The sequence below is a fragment of the Euleptes europaea genome, chromosome 2 (assembly GCF_029931775.1).
Source record: "Euleptes europaea isolate rEulEur1 chromosome 2, rEulEur1.hap1, whole genome shotgun sequence".
Classification (NCBI taxonomy): domain Eukaryota; kingdom Metazoa; phylum Chordata; class Lepidosauria; order Squamata; family Sphaerodactylidae; genus Euleptes; species Euleptes europaea.
This window is the reverse complement of record NC_079313.1, coordinates 97,311,600-97,327,396: the sequence shown is the minus strand read 5'-3', so window position 1 is coordinate 97,327,396 and position 15,797 is coordinate 97,311,600. Positions and strand designations below refer to the sequence as shown.

At 47.4% G+C, this 15,797-nt stretch overlaps 1 protein-coding gene across 1 annotated transcript in view; it reads right to left on the bottom strand.

The window, feature by feature from the left end:
* Positions 1 to 15,530, bottom strand: part of WNT2B (Wnt family member 2B) — a 49,079-nt gene extending 33,549 nt beyond the window's left edge. Inside the window, exon 1 of the mRNA XM_056845418.1 lies at positions 15,373 to 15,530. Within this exon, the coding sequence (XP_056701396.1) occupies positions 15,373 to 15,530 (158 nt within the window). The remainder of the gene's footprint in view (positions 1 to 15,372) is intronic.
* Positions 15,531 to 15,797: the final 267 nt, after the last annotated feature.

Here is a 15,797-nt window from a genome sequence, read left to right as displayed (position 1 = left end):
TAGATTTGGGCAGGCTGCAGCCTCTCCTGCAGAGGTGATAAAAATTGGCACCTCCTACAAGGGCTTTGGTCTCCTTGGCATTGGGGCAGCCTGCACTTCAGTTAGGGTCGCCAACTTCCAGGTACTAGCAGGAGATCTCCTGCTATTACAACTGAACTCCAGCCGATAGAGATCAGATCACCTGGAGAAAATGGCCACTTGGGCAATTGGACTCTATGGCATTGAAGTCCCTCCCCTCCCCAAACCCCGCCCTCCTCAGGCTCTGCCCCCAAAACCTCCCACTGGTAGCGAAGAGGGACCTGGCAACCCTAACTTCAGTGCTGCCCATCAGATTCATCTGGGTCAACAACTACCTTCTCGTTGCTGTCCTGTCCCCTGTTGCTATTCTCCCATGCCGTCAGTCATTCAGAATGCCTCAGCTAAAATAACCATTGCAGTGTTCCTCCCCTCCCCCCCCAGTAAATCCTGCACAGGCTTATTCTGAATTCTGCATTAGGTTCATAACTGAAACATGAACCAGAAAATAGAATTAGGCAAAATACTGTGAAAGGAAACAGAGCAAACCCCCCAGTTATAAAAGATTCCATGATGCTAGAATTAGTGCAAAAGCTCTGAAGTTTGCCGATTTATACATGGCCTTTGTCGTTCCTATCTTAACCTTTGTTCATCTATCAATTTATAATTAAAAATAATTTCATGATCGACATGACAATTAAACAAACTAAATTGTGTTTACGCCATCAGATGTTTTAAAGAAGCCAAAACAAAAATGCAGCATTAGCAGAAGACACAACCAACCAAGAGCTCACCAAAAGAGTGGGGGGGGGGATTTATCTCTTCAAAGAGCAACATGCATGTTTTGCATTCCACAAAATTAGGATTGCTTCTAAAATGGCCTTTCTATCAGACATCGGTTGTACCTGCACAAACAAAGATACTTCAATCACTCCTTTCTCCAGCAATCACCATTCCTGATTCATGTGTGGAGTTTAGAATGTCCAGGGGAGTTTGGAAGATTCCAAAATGCTATAGAAACATATTACTGTTATATATACTATTACTATCATAAATGTATTACTATTTGTTTATTTCTGTTTCAGTTTAACCATTTGTTGTACTAATATGGGAACAAAGCATTCTTAAAAGAAAACATGCCTTCAAATATTCATATGTAGTCCAGAAGTTTGTATTAATCTGAATACTAAATATTGGCAGGTTACCGTAGATTGGTTCTGCCTCACAAGTTGCAGTGTGCAGTCAGAAAGGATCTTTCTGACATGAACACACGAACACATGAAGCTGCCTTATACTGAATCAGACCCTTGGTCCATCAAAGTCAGTATTGTCTGCTCAGACCGGCAGCGGCTCTCCAGGGTCTCAGACCTCAGAGGTCTTTCACATCACCTACTTGCGTAGTCCCTTTAACTGGAGATGCCGGGGACTGAACCTGGGACCTTCTGCATGCCAAGCAGAGGCTCCTACCACTGAGCCATGGCCCCTCTCCATGCATTGTGAAAGCTCTATCCCAACATACTCTGCAACACTGCTAGAAATTATGTAGTATATATTAGATTCTATGGTGTATATATCATGGATTTCAGGTGCTTTATTCATTCTCCCTAGCCCTCATTACTGGCTTTGTTGGATTTTTGGTATCGCAGAGTGTTCGGCCCATGCATCCTATTTCCTGTTCTTGAAAGTATTTCCAGTTGTTCATATGATGAGTAGATTCCCAAACACATTCATTGTGGGGCTTACAGAAAAACTAGCAAGTTCACACTTCCTCCTACAGATGTAACATCTAAAGACAGTGAGATCCACGAACCTCCAGGTGATGGGGGTTATTATCGCACTTGTATTCCCAGCGATGTATTAAGAGTTTGAAAATGTTATAAAAAATACTGTTCACACTTTGTTTGGCCCCTTTAGCTGTGAAGACGCCTTCCAACCATTTATAAGCCGTGGTATCCAAAAACCCTTTTAAAGCGATGTTTTTTATAACATTTTCAAACTCTTGATACATCGCTGGGAATACAAAGTGCGATGTCTGTTGAGTCCCAGCTTTGCACCTGTTTCTGAAAATCAAAGCTCCTGTAAATTGCCATAACTAACAAATGGGGGGATGCTATTTATCATTGTGCTAAGAAAGAGCTGATATCTCCAGCTATTATCGCACTAGGTATTCCCAGCGATGTATCAAGAGTTTGGAAATGTTATAAAAAACATCGCTTTAAAAGGGTTTTCGGATGCCATGGCTAAAAAATGGTTGGAAGATGTCTTCACAGCTAAAGGGGCCAAACAAAGTGTGAACAGTATTTTTTATAACAGTTTCAAACTCTTAATACATCGGTAGGAATATATAGGGGGTTACCGCACTTGTATTCCCAGCGATTATTAAGAGTTTGAAAACGTTATAAAAAATACTGTTCGCACTTTGTTTGGCCCCTTTAGCTGTGAAGACGTTTTCCAACCATTTATAAGCCGTAGTATCCAAAAACCCTTTTAAAGTGATGTTTTGTACAACATTTTCAAACTCTTAATACATCGCTGGGAATACAAAGTGCGGTAACCCTCATAGAAAGTGTGAACAGTATTTTTATAACATTTTCAAACTCTTAATACATCGCTGGGAATACCTAGTGCGGTAACAGCCGGAGTTTACAGGGGATAGGGAGCCGACTAGCCACCGGCTCATCCCCCCGGCCCGCCCCAGCCCCCCCGCATTAATGCCCCCCTGTGCCGGCGCGGTCTCTCCACGCCATTGGCGCCACAAAGAGGCCGCGCCGGCAGAGGGGGGAGGCGCAGTCCCGCAGCGCTCGCCCGCCAGCGGGACTGGCTTACGCTGGCGGCGAGGTCATGCCATCTCCTGTTGACTTTCGGCCCAATTCTCAGGAATGGGCAGTACGTGTTCTATGTCCCCACAGTTCCCACACATGTTGTTCCGGCTCTGGATCAGGACTGTGGCAGCATTCAGAGGGAGCTTCAGTCATGCTGTTACCCTGAACAGGAATAACTGGGCTATCATCTCTTGCTAGTACAGTGCAATGCCCCATGATCTTCCCTCATTTAGTCTGGGCAGATTTAGACCACATACCATAGGGTAACACAAACTAACAACTCTACCTCACCATGCTGTATATACAGCAAATCCAAGATGTGGATCCAGTTTCTGTCCAGAAACCATAATAAGTGGTTGTCTGTGGCTTCATAACCCCCCACTTATTCTTTAAAGTATTCATTCCCTGTCCCAAGTTGCCAGTAAAATAAGATTTATTTACAAAATGTATATGCTACCTCTCTAAAAATGTGCTTGAGGCAGCTTACAAGATATAATTACACAATAAAATAATGTAAAAGTGTAAAATTATCAACAACAAATACATCATACAGACAAGCTTAAAACTAGAGCCTAAAAATGATATTCATAAAACAGTCCTCAAGCTACAAGCAGATCATCAGAAAAGCTTACAAAAGATCAGTTAAAAGCCTGTGTAAAATGTTTAGACCTAGTGCTGAATGGGAAATGGTAGGCACCAAGCAAGCCTTGAGGAGGATGGCATTCCAAATATGAGGTGCCACCAATAAAAATACCCTGTCTCTAATAGCCAACCACCTTAACTCTGCAGGTAGCACAAAGAGTAGAGCTAGGGAAGATGGTTTTATCTGGTGGGCTGGACAGTAAGAGAATAGGCATTCAACTAAGTACCACAGCCTCATGCTATTTAGGGCCTTAAAGGTAAGTACCAGGACTTTCAATTTTGGCTGGAAACAGATGGACAGCCAGCACAGATCTTTCTGCACAGTGCTGGTATCATCCCTTTGGCTAGCTCCTTTATAGTACTCCCCATACACTCACTTAAGGATCCAGGGATAGAAGAAAAAAACATTAGTGCTGACCCAGTTCTATGTGCTTACTCTGCAAGCAAGAATGTGAATAGTCCACAAAACAGAGAGACTATTATCTACCCATCATTTGGCACAAAGGATCCTGGAGCTGAAGGGGGTATAATCCTTAATAATCCAGCTGTATGCATCAGGGGGAAAGCATAGGCTGAGGCTGTACTGCACTGAATTCTACTTTAATGCAAGCCATATTGAAATGAATGAGAGTTATTAGTTTTAAGAAAATGATATGCCATCTTTTAATTTGTTTTTATTCTACCCTTCCATGGAGCTCAGGGTGGTATACATACTCCCCCCAGCACACTGTGATAAATTAGGCTGAGAGAGAGGTCACCCAGAGCTCAACAATAGATGGTCTGGCAAATGCTACTGACCTGGCAAGTCCAAGGTCACCCAGATTACTCATGAGCCGATGAAGCTGCCTTATACTGAATCAGACCCTTGGTCCATCAAAGTCAGTATTGTCTACTCAGACCAGCAGGGTCTCAGGCAGGGGTCTTTCACATCACCTACTTGCCTAGTCCCTTTAACTGGAGATTCCAGGGATCAAACCTGGGACCTTCTGCATACCAAGCAGATGCTCTACAAACTGAGCCACAGCCCCTCCATGGGAGTGAGAAGATTTGAAGTTCTAGTCCAACTCTTTAACCATTACACCATTACACACACAGTGCTCTCTATCTCTTGGAGGCAGCTTACAGGAAACTTTTGAAAAACAACAATTTAACAACAATTTAACACAGTATCTTTCAAATGCCAGATGCCATAAAAATACAAAACCTCAAGAAATAAAGAGTTGAATATTTAAAAAAATGACAGTGCGGTACTAAGTAAAAGACAGTTTAAAAAAAAAAAAAAACCCAGACCAGAATTGAATTTCCATCTATCCCATCAAAAAACAAACAAACCCAACTTAGATTTAGAATTCTAATTAAAACTCATCAGCAAAGGGCTTGAACTATCAGACTAAAAGCAATATGAATTGCATGTCTCCTGAAAATCAAATGGGGATGAACATCCCAAAGGAGGACGGTCCTTTGACAGAGCCCTTTCACAAGTACTTGCCCACTGTGCCTTTGATGGCAGCAGCAGGACACAGAGCAGAGTTTCTCCTTCTAGCCTAAGTGTGTGTGGGGGTGTGTGTGGGGTAATTTTGTATTAAGGTAGTCCTAATCTTAAACTTAAGGTTTTGTTTTTTTAAATTTAAACAATTCTCAATACACAAATACAAAAGGGGAATCTACCCAGTCAATTGTTCCAGGTGGAACACTGCAAGTCTAGAGCACCCATCCTTTTATAAGTAATTATGCTTAGGATGGTAACAGCCAGCGATTCTAATGAAGGCCGGGTATCTCCTTGCCAGAGGGAGGGGAATGGGGGATGAGGGAACATTCCTAGGAAGGAAACCACAGCGCTGCTTCTTGGTGTGGAGAGTTCTCAGCCAAACACCTTTGGTACTGCAAATAATTCCTCAGAAAGGCTGCAGAGACTGCAATTTGCATATTTGAAAGGAGGAATGTGGGGGTGCTTTGAAACTGAGACGCCTGTAGCAGCAAGTAAGGAGTCTACAGGAGAGCAGAAAACACTGGTGTGCATGGGGCTTAGGAATGAGATGAAGTCAAACTGATTAGGGGTTTGAAGACCAAAAGCATAATGTTTAGCTGAATTTCAAGCCAATCAAGTTGCTTTAGAATTAGCATAATATTCTCAAAACAACTGATCTCAGTTAACAAATGGGTTATCATATTCTGAAGTTTCTGGTGATTTTTCAACTTCATCTCTAGTAGAATAAATTACAGCATTCCAATCTGTAAGTCACCAGAGAATGTACAATAGTGGCAAAGTCAACATTCTTCAAGAAGGTCCACAATTGGAATGCCAGGTTAAGATGGCATAAATCATCTCTAGGTACAGGTCCTGAGCCTCTGTAAGCAATGCTGGTCCAAGGAATACACCTAAACTGCAAAGCTGGTCTTTCAGGGAAAGTTCCATCCACCCTGACCTGGATGGCCTAGGCTAGCCCAATCTCATTAGATCCTGGAAGCCAAGCAGGGTTGGCCCTGGTCAGTATTTGGATGGGAGACCAACAAGAAAGTCCAGGGCTGCAATGCTGAAACAGGCAATGGCAAACCATTTTTGTTCATCTCTTGCTTTGAAAATACTACTAAGTTGCCATTAATTGGTTGCAACTTGATGGTACTTTCTACCATCACCATACCCAGAACAGCATGTATCCAACTTCTCAATTCATTTGAACCTTCAACCAACAATACTTCCCAACTTGTCAGAATTATGTGGTAGCCCCATCCACTCCATCACTAAATTCAGACACTGGCCAAGCAAATCCACAGCTTCCTAATTGTCTTGGGGAGGGGGGGGTCACCTGAATATTGAAGGCACTGTAACCCAAACCTACTGGTGACCTTCCCTAATGGTTTAAAATAGTTACTAAATAGGGGATAAGATGGAACAGGACAAAGGCTGCTGGAAAAGCAGTAATCTCCAAGTATCACCCTCTGGACTCTATCCAGGAAGGATCAGAAGAACTACCACAACATGGCAGATCCCAGTCCTATCCCAGCCAGCCAGTCCAGAAGAATATCATGGTCAGTGGTACTCAATACTTCTAAGAAGTCTAGAAGAACTAACAGGAGAGCATTCCTTCTGTCCTGCTTTCAGTAATTAAGGCAATTAAGGCCATATCAGTGTCAAAACTAGGTCTGAAGCCAGTTCAAAAGGTATTTAGATCATTAATTTCATATGTGAATCCCCACTGTAGGCTTTAGAAAGTTTAATGTCTGATCTGCTCTGCTGCTAGATGAAGGAAAAAAGGAAGGAGACTTCTAGGAATTGTGGTTTCCATTGAACAGATTAGCTCATTAGAATGTGAAAGTGAGTTTACATGGGGATGGGAGTGGGAGAGATGTGTTTGTATTCCTGTTTGCATGTGGTGTCAGTGTGTTGCAAATACATGTGCTTGTATACAGTTCACTTGAAATTCCCTCTCAGCAATGAATAAACTCTACTTAGATATTTATACCAAGATTGTTTATTGTACAGATCATGTTTGGGAGCTACATTGCGCTAATCTGCTCCAAATAGCTCTGCAGTGGGGTTTGTGGCCAATGTTTAGGGCCCTATCCTGAAAAGGCCTTTTCCTTTGGCTTGCTTCAGAACAAACTGCTGTACTGTTCAGTCCCTTTCCCCTTCCATTTACTCATCTGTACTGTTCCATGGGACTTACAAGACACAGGAGGGGCAAAAGAAGGTGATGGTTAAGAAGGGAAGCCGTACAATATGGCATCCTAGCAATCTAACAGCTTTGTCTGACAAAAACCAGCCACACCCGCAGCAGGTTTTCTGTGCAATTGTGGGCAAGTTGAGAGGTCCTCTGACAGGAGTCAGAACTTCTTGAGTTGACCATGTTATCCAGGGACAACCTGGCTATTAAGCAGCAGATTTTGGGTATCATTAAAAGTGACACATTGTGAGATTTAACTAATCTTTATACTTTTCACCTGGGAGAGGAAGATCACTTTTTGGGTTTCTAACTCAAGAGGAAACTGACCTGCCTAACCCTTCTACTTCTGTTGTTGCTGCTAATGACATATTTCCAACCAGGATTTCTGCTGATTTCCCCTCTCCTTCTGCAGACCCCAACTTTGCCCTCCCCTGCTCTTCCTAGAAGCCCAGTGACCCCTAGGATTCTGGGGGAAAACTCAGTGGGCTCTAGCAAGAAGGAGAAGGAGGTAAGTCCTGCTCTGCAAGGTCCCTGGATCACTGGATCCCGGCCAATGTATATTTGTAAGATCTGACTGCCAGGCTTTGTATTCTGTCCAATGGAATCATAGAAATTAGACAGTCTAAGTTATGTCAGAATCTCAGTTCTGCTCAACAAGTCCCATCACCCTGCAAAGCTGCCAAACCAGACCATTGGTCTACTACCATCTACTCTGATTGGCAGAGACTCTCCAAGATTACAAGCAAGCATGCCCTATCTCTTCTACCTGAGATAATTTAAAGGGGAGATCCCCAGGATCAAACCTGAGCCTTTCTGCATGCAAAACAGATGCTCTACCACTGAGCTGCAGTAAGATTAGCCAGATCATCTACTATTGTGCTGTGGCAAAAAGAGAGCTTCAGTATTAGGAATTTGAAATTAATTCTATTTAAGGTTGTTGGTTGTGATCCATAATTATTAGGCATGATAAATATAAGCTTCCCTCTTCTTTTTATGTAGCATATCTGAAGAGTTCCCAAACCAAAAACCATAATAGCGGGAGAGCTTTTTCCAGCAAGTGGAACCACCTTATGGAGCCCATCTGCCACAGTTAAAAAAAAAAAAAAAAACCACTGAGCTTCTGTTGTATTGTAAATAACATTTATTTAGAGTTACAAGTTTTTTTATACACACATCCATTTGCAAACCACTAGGCTGGAGTTCAAGCAACTCCTGGGGGCTTGTGAAGCAATCTCCACCGTCTCTGACATCACTGAAAATTCATAACTGTCTGCTGTTTAGAAGAAGCATTTGGTTGATATTTTCTTTTCACGCACAGGGAGAGCGAAACCAACCTGGTACTTTCCATGATATGGCTTCAAACGCCGACTGAGGAAAATGATAAGCATTTCCTCTACGCAGAAGCTTGAAGACCATAAATCTCTTGAAGAATTTGGCAACCCCGATGCAATCATGAACCCCCACTGTTAACACTGTGCTATCAGTGAAACTGCCTTTGTGTGTACAAACATAAATTACTATGAAAACATTTCTTTGGAATTCTGCTTTCTGTAAGAGAGACCAGATCGTTCTTCTTACCAAAGCATCCGTTAATTTGGGCCAAACATTTTACCTACCAACGAATAGGGAGATAATCACAACCTTGACATTTGGAGGTGGTGATTACAGATTTCAGATCCAAGTGAAATGAGCTTCAAGTGGAACTCAGTGGAATGAACTCAGTGGGTTATCCAGGCGAATCTAGAAAGCAATCCCATCAGATCTACTCAGAATCCCATTCAGGTCTATTAAATGGGGCTTACTCCCAGGAAAGTGTTCTTGGGATTTCACTTGTATTGTCCCTAGGGCACATCCCATACTTAATCTGTCCTAATTGTCATTCCATCATTGTAGGACGTCATTCTGTGAAGGGGCTATGGATTTTTAAACAGAGAATTCTCAGAAGAAATTTTCGATACCTAAAGCATTCCCAGACCTCACCAGCGATTGTTCTCCATGCTCTCTGGCAAACTTCACAAGACAACATTCAACAACTTTCCTTGGATGATCATTCCACTGATTGACTTTTGGAAATCCTCTGCAACCAGTGGACCACTGAGGTCATTTTGCAGTGCTCAAAACCTGCCATAACTAGTCCACATTATTCTTACATGAGTGCAGTAAGCATATTGTACCCTTGAACTGGCTTGGCAAGCAGAGGGGGAGGGTGGGAATATTTACTTTTTAAAAGCATCAGACCATGAGATGAGCATGTGGCTTATCTACATATATAATAATATTTTATGCAACAAAGTACGCCATACTCCAGCTGGGCAAGTCCCACAGTGAATACCCAACAAAGTTCCTAGGAAAACTAAAGGATAATAAGACTGATACTTGCTATGCACTATTCTTTCACAGCCAGCACTGTCCATTGGGCTCTTTCCAGTAATTCTGCCTCTTCCTTATTCCCATCTTCAGTTTCTCCTTGCCACTTTCCATGCACACAAAGGACGCAGGGCCATGTTTTGCTCTGCACAGGTCCCCAAGCGAGCACCTAACACCAAGCTTTTCTTCTCCCAGAGCTGCATTCATTCTGATTACTCATCTTCTCCTCGTTCACACAATATGCAATCAAATAAGTAGTAATTGATAGACATGAAAAGGGTAACACTCCTGTTTTGTGGAAACAAAGCATCCATGCATAACATAGGTAAGAGATGCGCCTGAAAAATAGCTTGACATATACAAGCCATTGTTTAAAGCTGTAGAAGGACCTCTTCCCGTTCTTTAGAAGTATAGTGATGCCACAGACATATTCAGATTGCAATAGTGATTTTAAGAAAGATGCCCAAATCCCTCAGTCACATTTTATCCCACTTCTGGCACTTTATTATAATTCAGATAATAATACTTATACTGCATTTCCAAAGTGCTAGAGAAACACTGTTTTGTCAATCCCGTAAGGTCATCAGTAACCAGACTCTCCTCCATGTAATTATTTCTATGGTTAAGGCTGAGATTCTAACCTTATTTACATCCTGACGAAATAAAACAGGAGTGACACCTGGAAGACTAGCAAAAGTTCTTGTAGCATCAACTTCCCTGAGTCAGAGCTCAGTTCATCTCATGCATGAAGTTAGCTCTGGCCCAAGAAAGCTTATGCTGGAATAAATGTTTTATTCTGCTGCTGCAGACTGACATCCATGGGGAATTTGCCTCCCAACTGACTTCATTGTGTTGACTTACAAAAAGGGTACTGAGGATTGCGGTAAAGATGCTGTGGCAACCTGATCATTCCCTATTTTAGTGTCCCGCAGAGCCCTTTCTTAAGCAAATGCAGGAGGCTGAAAGATTTATATGGGATGGGAGGCAAATGAGAGATCTTGGTGTGCTACCAAGGGTGCCTGCTCCTTTTTATCTGCAGCTGATTCCTAAGGGATGGCTACAACCCATTCCAAAGAAGTCATAGAAGGCTGGATCCGACCAGTTTTACTGCCCAATTTACCCCCTCCCTCCCATGATTTTTATTGATGGAAGATGCCAATTTTCTCTACCTTTTAAGGAACTTCAAACCGGCTTACAATCACCTTCCCTTCCTCTCCCCACAACAGACACCTTGTGAGGTAGGTGAGGCTGAGAGAGTTCTGAGAAAACTGTGACTGGCCCAAGGTCACACAGCTGGCTCCGTGTGGAGAAGTGGGGAATCAAACCCGGTTCTCCTGATTAGAGTCTACCACTCTTCACCACTACACTGCCCTGGCAAAGTGCTTCACCACCCCCAGCACAGTCCTTGTATGTACCAAAAGGGGATCTCCTGCTCTTTCACCAGTGGAAAAGCTGGTTGGCTCCAACCCAGAGAATCTCCTCGACTGAGGGTACAAAGAAGAGAATCTTTGTTAGGAGGACCTCAATAGGTCCAAGGCTTCCTCATCAAGAGGTGCTATTTTACCTTCTTAACAGAGAACACTCCAGGGGCTTCTCTTTCTCCCTTCGGAAGGGCTCTGGCTTGTGCCACCCAGATTTCCCCTGCAGTGGAGCTGTGTCAGCTTGGAGGAGGCATACCAGCCCCAAAGCTTTGTGCTCTCTGGGTGACATTTGCCTCCGGCTCTTTCGATGGCTGGAATCTGACTCCCGAGGAAAGACGTGGGCTGGCAGCAGCAGCGGCAGCGATACACCGAGCGGAGGGTTGCGAAGCTGAGGCCAAGGGGTACCCTGGATCCCGGCTATTTAGGGAGGTGAGGAGGGAGTGAAAAGCCGGACTGAGACTGAGCCAAAGTCCCTATGATCGGCACTTCGAAAGACCAGGGGATGAGAGATTCAAAGCTAAATCCGTGTGTGTGTGTATGTGGAGCGGGGTGGGGTGGGGGGTGAGCAAGGGGCTTCACTGAGAGCAGCTGTCTGGGACTTTGTGTGAATGCTCCATCATGAAGGAAGGAAGAAAAGGAAGAAAAGGAAGGGAGAAAGGAGGGGAAGGAAGAAAGGAAAGAAAGAGCACTGATCCCTAATAGACATTTCAAGTATGAAAGAGATAGGATTGACATTTCTTCTAAAAAAAAAAGAGAGTCACTTGTATTTTACAATGATTCACAACTCTGTCCTACCCCATGTTTACTCAGAAGTCCCAATGCATTCAAAATGGAAACCTCTCGAGTTCATGGTTCATAGGATTGCTGATTTTCAATTCCCCTCATTTAAATTCAAGGGTTTGTGGATCGTAGTACCCAAGCGCTCCGACTTCCCTACTGGCATTCTCCGACTATAGTGATACTTCTTACACATCTCCCTTCGTCTATGATTTGTTGTTCTCATCAAGAAACGCCGGCTTAGTTTTGTTTCAAAAAAATTGAGTTTCAAAATCCCTGACAGGGACGCGGGCATGTGGGGGAAAAAAAGAAAAAAACCGAGCATAACGAGTGGAATCAAAGCATCACCTTCATGCTCCCGATCCTCCTCTGCGTGCTTACTGGAAAGTAGTCCCCTGATTGTATCGGGACTCCCAATTAGATGTGCTCAGGGGTTGCCCCGAAATCAAACCTCAGATCTGTACACTATAATAGTTCATGTGCGTCTTTCCAATATTCGTTCAAATGTTAGGGAAAGGTCTTCTGTTCCCCCTCCCCAAATTTAAAACCACCGTGATTACATTTTCGGCGCTCCTGCCATTTAATTTTGTTTCTTCCGACCTGTTGCTAAACGGAAACAACGCAGATGTCTTTCCTTCGCTCTCATCATCCTTCCGTAGTAAATCTCTTTTTTATCGAATAGACTTTTTGACAGGCCGGTGGCCAGAAACAGAGGAGCGGGCGTTTCCCCCCACGGGGCCGGTTCACACGCGTTAAGCGCCTCTCAGCCTTGCGTCTCCCCTAATCGGCAGCCGGGTCGGGCTTATAGGCCATGGGAGGTTTTGCCTTGGATTTGCCACTCTTTAGATGCACATTTTCCCCATCCAAATTCTCAAAACTCAACAATAAGCCCCCCATGCAATATTCCTATGACGCCATCGGAAAGGTCTCTCTGTGACGTCCGACGGGCCGTTCACACGTGCAGGACCGGACACAAGGGCCGGCATGCACGTGGGAAGCAGCCCTACCAGCGGCTCTCCGCGGAATCGGTACCGTTGATCGCTTGCAGGTCGGCTCCCACCCCCGGGAACCGGAGCGACGCCAGGCAAGAAGCGGGGAACACGCGCACGTGTGAAGCTGCGCCCGCTCCTTTCGGGAAGCCGCAGCGGACTGACAGCTGTTCCCGTTTAGGGAGGCGCTCTTTGTTTAAAAGCCCCCCCCCCCCGAACAAGAACAACAGCTTTCCATGCATTGCAAGCGGCTCTGGCATCAACAAGGCTCCAGGCATGTTTACGCCGCCCGCCGCGGCCCGGACGAGCCCCGGCTGCGAGCTTGGCCGGCCGCGTGGGACCCAGAGTCCCCAGCTGGCACCCCGCCGGGCCCGCCCCCACGGGGCTCGCTCAGCCCCTCCTCGCGGAATGCCCTCGCCGGCCAAGATGCCCTCGGGCATGGAGCAGAGCCCCAAAGCCGGGCGAAGGGGCTCCGCGACGGGCCAAAGGGAGCCGGGCGTGCGTGCGAGAGGAGAACCGGCCCGGGGGGGGGGGTGGTCCTTTGTATCCTCACAGCTGGACAGAACATGTGGATCGGCAGCCAGCCTTTACTGGCCGGCCCATGCAGAGAGCCGCGGCTCGCCCATTAGGTGGATCGCACCAAAGCATGCGTCCATTTAAGCACGGGAGGTTTTGCTTTGGATTTGCCGCTCTCTAGATGCGCATTTCCCCCATCCGAATTCTCTAAACTCAAAAAAGGCCATTTATGCATGGGAAGTTTTGCCTTAGATTTGCCGCTCTCTAGATGCACATTTCCCCCATCTGAATTCCCAAAGCTCTGCATGGGGGGCTTATTGTTGAGTTTTGAGAAATTGGATGGGGAAAATGTGCATCTATACAGGGGCAAATCCAAGGCAAAACCTCCCATGGCCTATAAGCCCCCAAGCAGAGTTTTGAGAATTCGGATGGGGAAAATAGGCATCTAGACAGGGGCAAATCCGAGGCAAAACCTTCCGCGCGGAAATGGCCAGGACTCCGCAGGTCGCCGCGCAAAAAAGGGAGGGCAGAAACCAGCCCCAGCGGCTGAATCGGGAGACGAATCGCCCCGCGATAAGACCACCGGTGAATTCCCGGCCGATCTGATAACCGACCGGGGATACCTTTCCCAGAAGAAAAGAGCAAGGGTCCAGTAGGGCCTTAAAGACTACCAAAAATTTCTGGTAGGGTAGAAGCTTTCCTGAGCCACAGCTCACTTCTTCAGATACAGCTACCCTTCCCAGATGTTCCTAACCGCTGGATCCCTATAAAGGCAATGCTGTTGTTTTACCTCCCCCCCCCCCGATGAATCAACCCCCTTCCCTGCAATTTAGATCGGGCAAGATCTATCCCATGGGGCTGTCTAAGATCTGGGCTACTCTGACCTCCCGACCCCCCCCCTCCAAAAAAAAATACCATCTTGCTATCGAAGAAGTTCTGGGAATGTGAAATCCAACAGGCGCGACACTTCAAGGGCAGCCTAAGGTTTGGGGAGTCGGAGCTCCCTTCTTCAGGTGCAAGGCAGGCATGTTGTTAGTGCCCCCGGACTCCTGGGTTCTACTTCTGCCGCAGACCACCGCGGCAGCCCATCTGGAATTGGGGGGACGTCAGAGGTCCAGCTCAAGCCCAGCGTTGTAAACCCCCCTTTAATTTCAGCCGGGGGGGGGAACGAAGCGCGAGCCGACCTTTCCCACTGAAAGCAGAGGGCTGGAAGGCTGCGTCTGCGTGCTTACTTGGGAGTCAGCCCCGCTAAATGCTGTGCCCGGCGCTTTCGAGGAGGCGTGCCTGGGACACGACGGCAAGAGGCTTCGTCGGGGCTGGATCGAGGCCACGATGTTTGTAGGGCGACGGTGGTGGGAGCTGGAAAGAGATGCAGGTTCTCTCTCTCCTCCTCTTCCCTCATCACCCATCGTTATCTCTGTAGATGCGCTCTCCGGGCAACCCCATCCAACTGAGGGGCGCTTTCACACCGCCCAAATAATGCACTTTCAATCCACTTTCAGCGCACCTTGACGACCGTTTGCAAGTGGATTTTGTCAGTTCACACAGTAAAGCCCACCTTCAAAGTGCATCGAAAGTGCATTATTTGGGCGGTGTGAAAGTGCAAAGGACTGACACCGTCTCCCTTCGGCTTCCCTCCCCCGGGTCCCCTCCCGGCTTGCTCGATCCCGAACTTCGCGGCCAAGCTGCCTCTCTGCTCTCCCTCCTCGGCCCCGCAAAGCAGCTCAGGACGGACCCCCGCCTCGACAGGTGAGGTCCCCCGGGGCAGAGAGCCGGGAGAGAGGCCCTCCCCCACCCCCTCCCCGGCTTCGGCCAGGCTGGAAGCCTCTCCCCCGGCCGTGCCTGGCAGCCGCGTCTCCTCCATCGCCCGGTGCCAGCCAGGGGCTCGTGCCAAGGGGAAGAGGGGCCCGCCGGGGCTGAAGCCTGCGGCGCGCAGCGCCCTCCGCCCCAGGCGGGACGGCTCCGGCGATCGGTCGGGATGGCTCCTGGCACTTTGCGCGCGCTCAGGAGAGCCCTTTCCCGCCTGGCGGCACATGTCCGGGGACTCCGATCCTGGCTTCCCAAGCAGGGGCCGTGGCTGACAAGAGAACCCTCCGAGGAGCATCCTGCCCGCCCCCCCCCCCCCCCGCGAGAAACAAGGGACTCGCCTGCCACTTACCACCAAGAGGAATCCGCGCGGGGCGGGACGGTCAGCAGCATCAGGACCAGCGGCAGGCAGAGGCGGGGGGTGGCATGGATGCCCTCGGCCGCCCGTCGGGGCCCCCCGGGAGGCCCGGCAATCCTAGCAGCGCTGGCCAAGCGGCGTGAGCCGGGCATAATTCTCTCCCCGCAGCCTGGGCAAGAGTCGCAGGAGGAGGAGGAGGAGGAGGAGGAGGAGGGCCGGCGGGTCTCCGGAGCGGGCTGGGGGCGGGCGAGCGGACCACAGAAGAAGGCGCCCCGGTCCGGCCGCTCCCTGCCCAGCCGGCTCAAGCTAAGCTAAGCCAAGCCCCTGGCGGCGAGCCTCCGGCGGGGCGGGCGGGCGGAGATGCGCTGCCCTCTGCCCGGGCTGGAAGGAGCGGCGCGGCGGCGGCGGCGGCGGCGGCC